This window comes from Kogia breviceps, chromosome 17 (genome assembly GCF_026419965.1).
Source record: "Kogia breviceps isolate mKogBre1 chromosome 17, mKogBre1 haplotype 1, whole genome shotgun sequence".
NCBI classification, from domain to species: Eukaryota; Metazoa; Chordata; class Mammalia; order Artiodactyla; family Physeteridae; genus Kogia; species Kogia breviceps.
The window spans coordinates 74,756,246-74,770,516 of NC_081326.1; the positions used below are offsets into that span (position 1 = coordinate 74,756,246).

The following is a 14,271-nucleotide window of genomic DNA, read 5'->3' on the forward strand; positions in this document are numbered from 1 at the left end:
GGGAAGCTACACAACGCAGTTCACAGAGCTCAGACTTTGGAGCCATGGTAAACTAGATCTGAAGACCAGTGGTAGCATTTACACGGTAATCACCAGCATGCAGCAAACGCCCCAGCCTCGACTTCCTCACCTCTAAAACTGGGTTCAATAAAACCGGTGAGCACAGTTGCCGTGAGGACTATGGCGGCAACCTGTTTTACCCCTAGGTAAGTGCCGGCAACAAGCTGGCTGCTTAATTAGTAGTAAGTATTATCAGCGGGTTTTAGTTTACCCGAGAACAGATGCTTTGCCGTTTTGTCTTTGGTAACAGAACATATTTTACTGAGATTAATACCACCAGAGCAGCACCGACTAGAAAATTCCCCAGCTCTGCAGGGCAAGGCATGTTCTTTTCCTCTACAGAGCTGATCACATTTTGTAGTCATTTGTTTTTACATTTATCTACTTAGCACCTGTGTCCTCCTCTGGACATTTTGCTCAAGTAGCGCAGGACCCTGCCTGTTTGCCTGCATGCTGAATATTCTCGGGCCACAAGACAGTGGGCCCAGGGCCTAGCACCCGGCCTCCAGTACAGAACACAGGGAAGGGAAAACCCAAACAAGCATGCTTTAACTAGGCCCCTGCACCCGAAATTATGGTCTGACTTGGGACAAATTACAAAATCTTCTTTTCCCTGAGGCTCCGCTTCTATCAACAGGAATACACGCACTTAGCACACAGAGTTACAAAGGTTAAAGGAAATAACCAAATTCACAAATTCAAGTGTCTGCTAGTGGTCCAACGAACATGAGCTGCCTTTATGGCTCTGACACATCACCGGTGGGGCAGACAGTGAACGCTTTCTAAGTGCCAAGCAGTGTGTGAAGTGCTTTACATGTGTTATAATACTATTCATTGATACAACTTACAACAAATTCAGGAAGAAGTGAATATTATCATTCCCATTTTACAGATTCACAAACAGGCCAAGGGACGTTACATTCCAGTCCAAGGTCACACGGAGAGGAAATGGCGGTAGAAATCTGAATCTGAGCTGCCAAGGTTCGCGTTCCTTCTCTCTCACTTCTACCTGACCACGTGCCTGTGAAATCTACATGTTCGATAGACAAATCTGCAGACAGCCAGCTGTTAAATGCAATGCGCACAGCCGTTTGTCAGTGCTGATTACCATAAACTACTCTCGTAAACAACTAAAGACAAGACAGGTGGATCCACGTTCCTGCTCACAAAGAGAAGCTCTGCCTTGTTTTTTCGATATTAAGCTCCATAAGCTGTTTGTATATTTTGGAGATTAATGCTTTGTCCGTTGTTTCATTTGCAAATATTTTCTCCCATTCTGAGGGTTGTCTTTTTGTCTTGTTATGGTTTCCTTTGCTGTGCAAAAGCTTTTAAGTTTAATTAGGTCTCATTTGTTTATTTTTGTTTTTATTTTCATTACTCTAGGAGGTGGGTCAAAAAAGATTTTGGGGCTTCCCTGGTGGCGCAGTGGTTGAGAGTCCGCCTGCCGATGCAGGGGACGCAGGTTCGTGCCCCGGTCCGGGAAGATCCCACATGACGCGGAGCGGCTGGGCCCGTGAGCTATGGCCGCTGAGCCTGCGCGTCCGGAGCCTGTGCTCCACAGCGGGAGAGGCCACAACAGTGAGAGGCCCGCGTACCGGGAAAAAAAAAAAAAGATTTTGCTGTGGTTTATGTCAGAGTGTTTCTCCTATGTTTTCCTCTAAGAGTTTTATAGTGTCTGGTCTTACATTTAGGTCTTTAATCCATTTGGAGTTTATCTTTGTGTACGGTGTTAGGGAGTGTTCTAATTTCATTCTTTTACATGTAGCTGTCCAGGTTTTCCAGCACCACTTACTGAAGAGGGAAGCAGCCGCATAGCACAGGGAGATCAGCTCGGTGCTTTGCGAGGACCTAGAGGGGTGGGATAGGGAGGGTGGGAGGGAGGCTCAAGAGGGAGGGGATATGGAGATGTGTGTATGCATATGGCTGATTCACTTTGGTGTACAACAGAAACTGACACAGTACTGTGGAGCAATTACACGCCAATAAAGATTTATTAAAAAATAATAAATTTTTTTAAAAAATTTAATTTAAAAATTAAAATTAAAGAAAAGAAAAAATCCCACCAGAACTCATTATTTTGCTGTGTGCTCAGCTGGCAACCAGACACAGAGATGCGTCAACACCAGCGGAGCACCGAGCTGGGGAGAACTCCAAAGGCCCACACCCGCTGCGGCGAGGTGGGCCACTTAGCCTCCGCTCGGCTCTGCCGGCCCCTAGTGTTCTACGAAGACCAGGCCAACAGAGAAAGGGGCTGTTCCCAAAAGCTGCAAATTCCCGCACATTAAAATAAAACCATCTGATCTTGTAAACTATGTTGTGTATATACCCACCTGTGAAAACAGCTTCGCCAAGAGCCCAAACGTTCGACATTAATTTGCAAAGGCAACTCCGGTCCGTAAGGGCGAGCAAGTCTTAGGACACTAAGTCTTCCAAGTCCCTCCCACACCCAACCCTCCACCAAACTGCCTGCAGTTCTTCAGCATGCTTTCAAATGCTGTTAAATTATTTAAAAGCATCCCCCTGCCCCCCAGATGTCCCTCCACGCCCTCTGGCCTGAGGAGAAGAGCGGCTACTGGGTAACTGCAGGGCAACACCAGACAGGACTAGACACAGAGTATCTGCACTAAACTACTCCTGATCACCATGAGCTTGTCATTCCATCATTTTACAGGTGAAAACACCGAGAGCCGTGGCGGATCGTGCTCCAGGTCGCGCAGCTTGTAAGTGGCACAGCGGGGTCTGCACACAAGCCCATGGATGGCTCCGCTCCTCGCTCCAGCAGGACGCCCCAGCTGGGATCCCCACACCCACAGGGTTCTCTCATGCCTGCCTGACAGGTCCAGGTTTCTTGACTTTCACTCATGACCTATGACAGGTCTGCCTTTCAAGCACCTTTTCCATCCACTGTCCCTGAGCAACAAAACCGCTCAGGCCACCAAACGACTTCCGGCTCCCCAAGCCCTCCGTGCTGGAGCCAGGTCACACCTTCGCACCTGGTCCCTGCTCAGAGGCTCTTCAGCTCCTGTAGGTGGGCTGTTTCCGCTCTCTGCAGGGGAGCCCCTCTGGGGAGCCCTCCTCTCACCCTCAGCGCAGTGGGTCCCCGGCCTCATGCCAAGCTGTCCCGCTAGGTCTGCAAGTGCCCAGGGCTGCTCTTTGGACCAGCAACCTAAGAGCCACACATCCCTGCGAACGTACTGCCCAGCTCAGAGCTCACACCCAGCAGGTCACCCAGAAATCGTGGCACGTGATGGATCCAACCCAGATGTCCGTTCACTTGCCAGCACTGCTGACGGCTGGTTTCCACCCTTCGCTCAGTTTCCCATAAAACTGAAGCTTCCCCGTCAAGTGGTGGGTTTTCACTTTTCCTGCCCATCTTTACCAGAAACGCCGAGGGAAACCAAAACCCCTTTCCTCAGCCCTTTCCTGATGACGCGTTCGCACCCCTGACGCCGCCACGCTCGCAGCTTTGAGGCCACAGAGTGCTGTGTCCCTTACACTAAATGGCTCCAAACATTGTGGGATTTTTTTTTTCTCTTTTTGGTTTATTTGTTTGTACTCGGTTTATTCGCTTGACTCTGTTTTTGTCTCTCCCTTCAGTGTTAGGCTGACAGCTGCCACTTCTCACTCCCTTCAGCTGCCTCCCTCTCAGTGTCCCATCTAGGAAGTTAGCTGTGGGGAGGGTCCGGGGGGTACAGTAACAACCTTCACAGAAGAGGGAACCAAGGCACAGAGAGGCTAATTTACCCAAGGGGCTAAGCCAGATTCAGGCCCCAGCAGTGTGTATTCCAAGTCCCTGTGCTAAACTCTTATGCCAAAATATTTAACTTTTTATAGATTGTGGTTATAAACATATGAGGTATCAAAATATGTATGAGCAGCATACACATCAACTTTAAGACGTTCATTAACTCCATTGCTTTATTTCTGTTATAAAAATTAAGAACCTCTGGGCTTCCCTGGTGGTGCAGTGGTTAAGAATCCGTCTGCCAATGCAGGGGACACGCGTTCGAGCCCTGGTCCGGGAAGATCCCACATGCCGTGGAGCGGCTGGGCCCGTGAGCCACAACTACTGAGCCCGCGCGCCTAGAGCTCATGCCTCGCAACAAGAGAAGCCACCGCAATGAGAAGCCCGCACACCGCAATGAAGAGTAGCCCCTGCTCGCCACAACTAGAGAAAGCCCGCGCGCAGCAACAAAGACCCAACGCAGCCAACAATTAATTAATTAATTTTTTAAAAAATTAAGAACCTCTGCAGTCAATATGGCAAAATGTTAATATGTTAAACCTAGATGATAGAGGCATGTGTGTTTGATTACTCATTCTCTTTTATATGTTCAAAATACAAAATGATTGTAAAGTCTCTCTCCCCTCCCCTCCAACCACCACCCTCTCTCTCACCTGAGCCTCCCAGACCCACATATTTAACAGTCTTTTCATTATATCCACAACTGAATCCATCAGCGTTCCCCCCAAACTCCCTCTGCAGCTCTCCCTTCTCCAAGCACAGCATGACCTTCATTTACCTAATTAATCAGGCCAGAAACCTGGGCGTTATTCTGTCTGCCCTCACATACATCATCAATCCCTTCCTTTTCACCCCCTAAACATGTCTTCGATCTGTTGGCTTTTTTCCATGACCGTCCCACCACCACTCAGGTGAAGCCGCCTACCGTGCCCACCTGGACTCCTCAAGAGCCTCCCCCCTGGCCTCCCTCACTATGCTCACCCTACTCCAGACAAAGGGGATCCCATCATTCCCGTGCTTGTTGTTTTTTTGTTTTTTGCGGTACGCGGGCCTCTCACTGTTGTGGCCTCTCCCGCCGCGGAGCACAGGCTCCGGACGCGCAGGCCCAGCGGCCATGGCTCACGGGCCCAGCTGCTCTGCGGCATGTGGGATGCTCCTGGACCGGGACACGAACCCGTGTCCCCTGCATCGGCAGGTGGACTCTCAACCACTGCGCCACCAGGGAAGCCCATTCCCGTGCTTTTAAGACCTTTCTTTTAAAACCCACTGTTCTTAGAATAAACTCCACGTTCTTCACCTGGTGAATGTCTATCTTTGCCACAAAACTGTCAGCTCAATGAGAGAAGAATCTGCCTTCTCCACCTCTACGCCCCCTCCCAGCACAATGCCATGCTCGGTAAAGATCTGCTCGATTACAGTAACCTGTATTCTAACCCTAGTCCTGGGTCCTTAACCAAACTGCTTCACTTTTGAGTCTTGGTTGCCGTGGCCATAAAAATCCAAGGTAGATTAGAAAGATTGCAGACGCTTAACTAGATTATTGATTTGGGGATTTTGCAGTAGCAACCTGCAACTAAACGTTCTAATGACTTTGTCTTATTAAAAACACATCCAGAGTCAAGTAATATTTGCGGAATGCCTTAGGTGTAAAAGGAGCTGTACAAAGTACTTTCACACACTTCATGTTTTATAACATGAACAACCCAGATAGGGTCACAAATGGAATCGCTTCACAAGTGACAAAAGTAAGGTGACAAGGCATAAAGCTTGTCCAAGGTCGCAAAGCTGGTGAGAGCAAAGTCGTTTCTCCAATCAAAAAAAATCTTTGAAAGAACAGAATTCTGAATTTTGAGGGTAAAAGACCGTAATACAAAGAGGTAAAACAACTCCCTGAATCAAAGTTTCAAGTTCTGACTCCAGAGTTTTAACCGTGCCATAGTGAATGCTAGCACAGCAAAATCAGGTGGTCTTTTGGTGAGTAAGCTCCAGGAAAACCACGTTAATCCTTCCACTCATAGGAGGACACACACCCACCTGTCGAAGGTTGATGTAGACTGCATTCTGGAGAAATTCCGAAGCTTCCATGCTCCGCTTCTGAATGGCGAGGACGCGGACGGCCTTGACACACGCTTCTAACTCAATCACCCCGGCGTTCTTATACTGTAGGGTCACACAAGGGAAGAGGAGAGGTGTTTCTGTCAGATCGTGCAGGCAGTACCACAGGGACTCAGTGACACTGAGCAGCACGTCCCCCCCAAAGGGGGGTAATTTGTGTTTGAGAAAGTCTATCCCTTAAGGGGGCGGATTGGTGGGACTGAGTGAACCTATAAATGCTCATATAGCTATGTTTGCATTCATTCAAGTAATACAACCAACAGTAGCTGGATATTTTACAAAACTTCAAAATGTTATCAATGGAACCTTTGCTATTCACTTCCACTTAATCTCCTGCTCGAAAACATTCTTAGACTCTCTCACACCTGCAGCTTTGATGCAGTAGTTGTCAATTCATGTTACCCTGTTACAAAAGTTCTAGCTCCTCCTATTGCGATATCTGTCCTCTCTTGGCACGTTTGATATCTCTCTGAGTTACCCGTTCCTGCTTCTCGGATCCTGGGAGGAAGGACAAATGAAGATACATGAACAGAAAAGGTGCTGTGGACATAGCCACTCAGCAATGATCCCTGCGAGAACTTCTCCAGTCTCATCTTCACCTCTCAAGGTTCTGCATGACATCCAGCCAGGAGAGCTGCCCTTGCCCACTTGAAAGCTGTGTGGCTCCGACGCAAGGACAGGCCCAGAAACCGGTTCTGGAGCCCGGGCACCCCACTCCGTGCCTCCCTCTTTCCCAAGGCCCCAACTCGAAGCCCTCCATGCTCCCTGTTCTTCTGCCTTTTTTATTTATTTTTCCTAATTATCCTGAGCTGGAGTGGTTTTCATCTGATGTATCTGAAAAGACTTCCTGCAGCCCGGGAAGAGGCTTCTGAGGTAAATCCATGCATTCTGGTGCCTGAAGAGCGCCTGAGGCTGAAAGACCTCCCACCAACACTCACTGAGGCGTTAAACGTGCTGTGGAGTCAGCCACCCCCCAGCAAGTGTTTGCTGAGAGCCCAAGGCCTGCCTGGCATGACCACTCATGAAAATGCAGTCTGCCCACTGATCAATTATTAAGAAGCAAAAATATCCAATTGCCCATGTTTCTTACTAAAATTATTTGTAAGGTGCAAAAAGAAATTACTGTGCCAGAAAGAGCAGGTCTCCACTGTTTCCTCATTTCCAATATGTAACAGGCACAGAATTTGTGATATATTACATGTAATTTATCAGAGACAGCACAAAAAGAAACTATACTTACCTAACTATGAATACTGAAGTCAAAGTCTATCAATTTTATATACCACTTAATGACACAACAGAAAGAATCTAACAGGGACTTGATTCCATTGAAATATAATTATTTCCTTTCCTTCAAAACTCTTTAAACAACTTCTACTGAAGCGAAAATAGAACTCAACTCAGTTTTTTTTTCCACGTATTTTGGTTATAGTTAAATATTTTAAATATTACAATGAAATTTAAATTGCAATCATAAAAAACTTCATATATTAGTAGAAAGATATACAGAATCAATGGGAATTAGGAAAAGAACAGACATTTACTAAAAGTCTACTACATACCTAGTCTTTCACAAACAATCTTCTGGAACATAAGCTCTCTGATGCAGGGGCGCCCATTTTCACTGTTGAGTCCCTAGTAATCATCTACCAAGGCACCAGCATAGAACTATGCAATCAATATTTTAGAAATAAATGAGGGAATTATCTCATTCAATTCTAAAACAAACCCCTAAAATAAATACGGAACTTATTTACAGATAAAGAAAACAGGGTCCCAAAAAGTAAAGTTTCTTGCCCAAGGTCACAAAGCTAGTAATTGGTGAAGGCAGGATTTGAACTCAGGTCTGTCTGTCTGACTCCAAAACTAAGGTGGAAATCCCATTCCATTAGGGAGGGTCCAGCACCACAGACAATCCTCCTATCTTTGTTCAGATCTAGCCTTATATAGCCTTAGCATCCCATACATAGGGAACTCGAGGACAAACTATAACAATAAGGATTTTATAGCCAGTAATTTATTAGGTCTTATTTACAAAATGTCAGCAGATCAGCAGAAAAGCTCTGTAAGAAGGTATTTGTAAGAATAAAAACAAAGAGAAAACCCATAAGGAAAAGATTTACTATATTAAAAACATTTTTGACCACAACCAAAATGAAAAACCTCATAAACAAAAGGCAAGCAACATCAAGAAAAAGATTTGCAATACATGTCAATGACAGAAAAGAAGCAAATATCCATGATTTACAAAGAGCTATCACAAAGCAATAAGAAATGCTCCCTAATTTAAATGTATGCAAAAGACAAAAACAGATAATTCATTTTAAAAATGCAATTCGCTAATACGTGAACAATGTTCAATGCCTCACTGGTCATCAACTGCAAACTAAAATAATGAAAAATTACTTTCGCTCATCATATTGGCAAATATTAAAAGGACAGTGTCTGTTTATGGGAGAACAAACTGTTATAAAGCTTTCTGGAGGACGATACAGCAATGTATATGTAAATTCTAAAAACTATATGCATACTTTTGACTCAAGTCCACTTCTGGGAATTGTTTCCTTTAAAAAAAAAAAATCAGTTCAGAAAGACTTATCCATCAGGGCATTTATCACAGCACTGTTTACAATGGTGGAAAGAAAAACTGAAGGAAAATAATATTCAGTAATAGAGAATTGGTTAAATGAGTAATTCTACATCTTTTCATTCCCTGCTGGAGAAGGAATTTGGAGAGTAACTTGAAAGTAACCTATGATAAATGTAAATGTCATATCCACTGACTAAATTTCCAGATATCTTAACTAAAGGAATACTCACACAAGAACAAAAGAATATATGTACAAGAATGTTCAAACATTTTTTCTAAGAGTGAAAAAGTGAAGATTCAATAATGCAGAAAAACACATAATCTGCCAAATGAAAAATGTAGGTCTCCACACAGTAAATAAGTACAGAATGCCTACCATTTTATGATATAGATGATGTACACTGACAAAAAGAACAGAAAATAAGAATTAAAATGTTATCTCCAGGCTTCCCTGGTGGTGCAGTGGTTAAGAATCCGCCCACCAATGCAGGGGACATGGGTTCGAGCCCTGGTCCGGGAAGATCCCACATGCCGCAGAGCAACTAAACCCGTGCGCCACAACTACTGAGCTTACGCTCTAGAGCCTGCGAGCCACAACTACTGAGCCCGTGTGCCATAACTACTGAAGCCCACGTGCCTGGAGCCCGTGCTCTGCAACAAGAGAAGCCACAGCAATGAGAAGCCCACGCACTGCAACGAAGAGTAGCCCCCGCTCGCCGCAACTAGAGAAAGCCTACACACGCAGCAACGAAGACCCAACACAGCCAAAAATAAATAAAATTAATTAATTAATTTTTTTTTAATGTTATCTCTGAGGACTTCCCTGGCAGTCCAGTGGTGGAGACTCCGTGCTTCCACTGCAGTGGGGGGACGCAGGTTCGATCCCTGGTCAGGGAATTAGGATCCCACATGCCGTATGGCATGGCCAAAAAATTAAAAAATTTTTTAAATAAAAAATATTTTTAAAAAATTTTTAAACGTTATCCCTGAGTAACAGGGCTATGATAGCCTCTTTTTCTCCTATTTTCAGACTTATTAAATTAAATATACATTATTTTTAATCAACAAAAACCATTTTTAGGCATATAGTATTATGCATTAGGGAATAATACATGCATACTCACAGAAACAAAAAATTAGGAGATACTGCAGCAGCATTACGCAACGTAAAACAGGAAGTTCTGATTAAAACCACACAGTCACATAAAGGATCTACAGAGTAAAATCACCTTGCTGTAATAGGAAATGGCCTCCTTGTATTTGTCAATTATGTCTTCAGGGCTAAGGCAGTTCTTAGCCCGTCCAATCTCAGTGCTGGTATCTGGATTGATGCCATTAGTGGTGAGGGCACCTGCAAACCAAGAGAAAGAAAAGAAATAATCTTTTGCTTTTTCTGTCTTGTTTCTTTGTAATTTTAAAAGAAGGGCAAAAATAAGATAAAGCTTGAATATTCCCAACTGAAATTTAAATAATGAAACCATTTTTAAAGTCTTCACAGCTTATACACTCCCTGTAACAGTCTTACCATCAAAGCATTGTATTAAATGTTAATTAGCTCAGAATAAGTTTTCCTCCCTGTTGAAACTTTTTATTAAAGAAGATGAAATAAATTATATAAAGGTAACATGTCTATAATAACTAGCTTAGTTGTCTTGACAGCAATGCATTCAGTGAGCATTATCTCCCAGCACTAAGCTCTTCTCTTAATGCTAGCAAGAAACCACACTGCACCCTCAAATGGAGATAAACTATGTGAATATATTTTCTGAACTATACAGCACTAAAAAAACATAATTTACAAATACTGGCATCCTTTCTGACACTATCATTTTCTATTTCTGGCCAACCCCTGTCAAAAAGCAGAACCACCTAAATCCCTAGCCATCAAACTCACAGGGACAAGAGTTCTGGAGACATTTCCGTTTAGAGAATGTAACCAACTATACATAGAACTCTGACCAAAAAAAAGATGAAATACTCTTTGATTTCAGAGAACACTCAAAAAATACTCTCGTAAGCCTCATAGCAGGAAAAGCTGGGCTTCTCCTAAGCCACTTGTTGATTTCAGGGACACTGAGCATCTCCAACAAATTCTGTTTCCCTCATGTCTACTGGGAGACTCAGGCACACATTTGCTGTTGGTCTTAGAACTCACGGGGCAAAGGGTGTGTCTCACACGGCCCACAAACTTCACACAAGCCCATCTCCTCGCCTTGCTGCCTACACTTGGTCCCATTTTCTCACCTGCTCACTTGGTATTTTGTTATTCTGTATGCTGCCTCAAATGCTTTTTGGAACAAGACAGAAGAATGAGTGAAGAGATAAATGGACAGATGGACAGGTGAAAGATGGGCAGACAGAGAGACTCTAAGCAAAGAGGAACAAAGAACATCTCCTATGCAAAATCCTCTTCTACTCAGGGAAGAAAGAACCATAACAGAGAACCGGGATGAGACAGGTGGCTTAGGATTTTGTTTACAGATTTTGTGAAAATCACAGCAAGAGATAAGAGGGTAGAACTATAAATAATAAAAGAAAAGGGCATGCATGCCTGAAAATAATGCCTGAAAAAAATCTAAAATATTTACTTTCTAAAGAATAGATTCAAATCAGCAAGGCCCAATGACACAATCCTTGGGTCCTTACAGAATTGAGAAGTCCATCTCCAAGCCACAAGGCAACCCTTTGGAGCACAGAGAATCTACACTGGGTGGTCATAAGGCCATCACAGCAAAAACTATGTTATTCTGCACTAACAAGGAATCAGAACCTATGTGGGGACATGCATGAGTGTCCTCATTTACAACCCATGGCAGCGTTATGCCGGGGGGACTCCTAGTGAGTCCCATTTCTGCAGGAGAGGAAACAGGTCCTAAAGAGGCTGAGCATTCCTACTAGCTCTCCAGATTACAGAGCCATTTACTCCAGAGCAGGATTCGAACCCGGGCCTGTATTTTTAACCACAGTACTTATCCTGCTTTGTGTGTTTTTCATGTTTACAATACCTTTGTTTCTGGCATGAAATAATATTTAATACATGATAGGTTATCTTGATTTATCTCATTAGCTCTAATAATTTGTTGAATTTTACTCTTTTCCCCTGGAGGATGGAAGGGAAAGAGTGGGAGTCAGAAGAGGTGGGCTCTTCATTCTCCCTATGGTACCTCACCTCATCCAAGAAGCCCCCAACCAGGGAGAAGGAGCAAATTTTCCCTCCACCTTTAAAAAAAAAAAAGACACCACTGATAATGGGCGTTTCCTTAATGATTTACTTAACTCCAATACAGAGGCCGGGGGCGGGGGGGGGGGTTGGTAAAAAGCATATGCAGAAACCGGGAAGAATATAACCTGTAAGAAGGTAAGAAGAGCATAGCTCACAGGAGAGCTTAGTGGGTCAGACTGATTTAATTTCACTCAGTAAAAGAATAACACACTCTAAAAATACTAGTATGCAATGGATTTGATCTTTCTTGACACCTATAAAGTTTTGACAGCCGACATGTAACATTATTGTGAACCAGTGAAACAAGGAGTCTATAGACAGGAAAAATCAATGCCACAGGCAGGCTGAAACCCAGGCTAGAGGAAAGGAAAAGAAAGAGCATAGTTAAGAAATGGGGAAAAGCTGAAAAAAGAAATCATCACAAGGGCTCCTCAGTATCAGTCCAACAACAGTTTAATAATTCATTCAAGAGAAAGTTACTGAGTTCCCATTATGTGCAAGATTGTATAGGAGGCACAAGCTGGAAAGTCAACAAAAGTAAAACGAAGTAGAAATAAGAGGGAATGGGACTTCCCTGGTGGCACAGTGGTTAGGAATCCATCTGCCAATGCATGGGGCACAGGTTCGAGCCCTGGTCTAGGAACACCCCACATGCCATGGAGCAACTACACCCATGAGCCACAACTACTGAAGCCCGTGCGCCTAAGAGCCTGTGCTCCGCAACAAGAGAAGCCACTGCAATGAGAAGCCTCAGCTTGCCGCAACTTAGAGAAAGCCCACATGCAGCAACAAGGACCCAATGCAGCCAAAAATAAAATAAATAAATAAATAATTTTTTTAAAAAAAGAAAGAAAGAAGAGGGAATAAAACAGAGACAAATGACGCAGGAAAAAGAAAGGCAAAACCATAAAAAGAGGAGAATAACAAGGGTAGCCCCTTGTTATTTAGACAAAGCCCTCAAGCAGAAATGAAGAGCCAATGCGGCCAAAAATAAATAAATAAACAAAATTTTTTAAATTAATATTTAAAATAATAACAAAAAATAAATAGAACTGTAAAGTTAGAATATGGTTGAAAAGCTACAAAAATACTCCAAAAAACAGATCAAAACATATATATGTAGGAAGGCTGCCCCCTGTCATATATAAATGCAAACTTATTTTTGTTCATTCATGGGCACTAAATTACTTTATCCAAAGCATAATTTTTTTTAATTTTATTTATTTATTTTTGGCTGTGTTGGGTCTTCGTTTCTGTGTGAGGGCTTTCTCCAGTTGCAGCGAGCGGGGGCCACTCTTCATCACGGTGCGCGGGCCTCTCACTGTCACGGCCTCTCTCATTGTGGAGCACAGGCTCCAGATGCGCAGGCTCAGTAGTTGTGGCTCACAGGCCCAGCTGCTCCACAGCACGTGGGATCTTCCCAGACCAGGGCTCGAACCCGTGTCCCCTGCATCGGCAGGCAGATTCTCAACCACTGCGCCACCAGGGAAGCCCCAAAGCATAATATTTTAATTAAAACAAATAATCAATATTACACTTCTCCTGTCAAATCTAGTTCATAAATTTACTCTGCTATGTAACCATAACGTGTCTAAGATAGAGCTAAAATTAATGAAAATACCTTTGTATGGTTTGTGGAACTCTTCTCAAAATTCCAGGCTTTTAAAATAAATCTGAGCAGTATTTCTATATTATCTTTTTTCTTGTGCAACAACAGCTACTGTTGTCAAAATTCCGTCATTACGAGGATTCATGAGCACCATATGCCCTAGCTAATCTGCCAGACAATGAGGCGCCCTCTCGACACTGTGACCGAACAACATGAAATATAAGGAAGACAATGACCCTGTTCTGGAAAATTTACAACCTATGTCAACACTGGGGTTTTTCTTTCATTGGTTACCAAGATAAAATAAATCATATACTTTCTCAGAGCATTCGGTAGCCATGACTTCTTTTAGTGTGATGACCAGAAAAGAGTTAAGTATGACTTTATTAGGTCAATTACCAACAATCATCACTGGAGGGTAAGTAATACAGTATTAACTGATAGCAATGCTTCTGCCTATATTAGACCTAAAATAAAACTGCACTGAGCTCTGCAAAGTATTATAAAGGAAGAGATGAAGTCCCTAATGAGAAAAAATTAATAAGAAATCAAAGAAGTAAAGGCTTTTTAATTAACCATTCCTATAGAAAGGAATAGAGTGTGGTGGTTAAGAGAACAGACGCTGGAGACAAATGTGTGAGGGTGAATTCCCACATCACCACTAACTAGCTGTACCCATGACAAGTCAACGAACCTTACTGCATCTCAGTTTCCTCATCTATAGACTGGGGATAACAACAGTATCTATCTCCTAGAACTGTTGTAAGAATTAAATTGCTTTTAAAATACGTCAGATCTTAGATATGATACCAAAAGCACAAGCAACAAAGAAAAGTTAGATAAAGCGGACTTCATCAAAACTTAAAACTTCTATGCTTCGAAGGACACCATCAACAAAGTGAAAAAACAACACACAGAATAGGAAAACA

At 43.3% G+C, this 14,271-nt stretch overlaps 1 protein-coding gene across 4 annotated transcripts in view; it reads right to left on the bottom strand.

Annotated features, from left to right (window-relative positions):
• Positions 1-14,271, bottom strand: part of TRAPPC9 (trafficking protein particle complex subunit 9) — a 460,520-nt gene that overhangs the window by 407,500 nt on the left and 38,749 nt on the right. For all 4 annotated transcript variants that reach the window (XM_067018121.1, XM_067018120.1, XM_059043000.2 and 1 more), the window contains 2 exons: positions 9,740-9,861; positions 5,840-5,965 (listed from right to left, as the gene is read on the bottom strand). In XM_067018121.1, the coding sequence (XP_066874222.1) occupies positions 5,840-5,965; positions 9,740-9,861 (248 nt within the window). The remainder of the gene's footprint in view (positions 1-5,839; positions 5,966-9,739; positions 9,862-14,271) is intronic.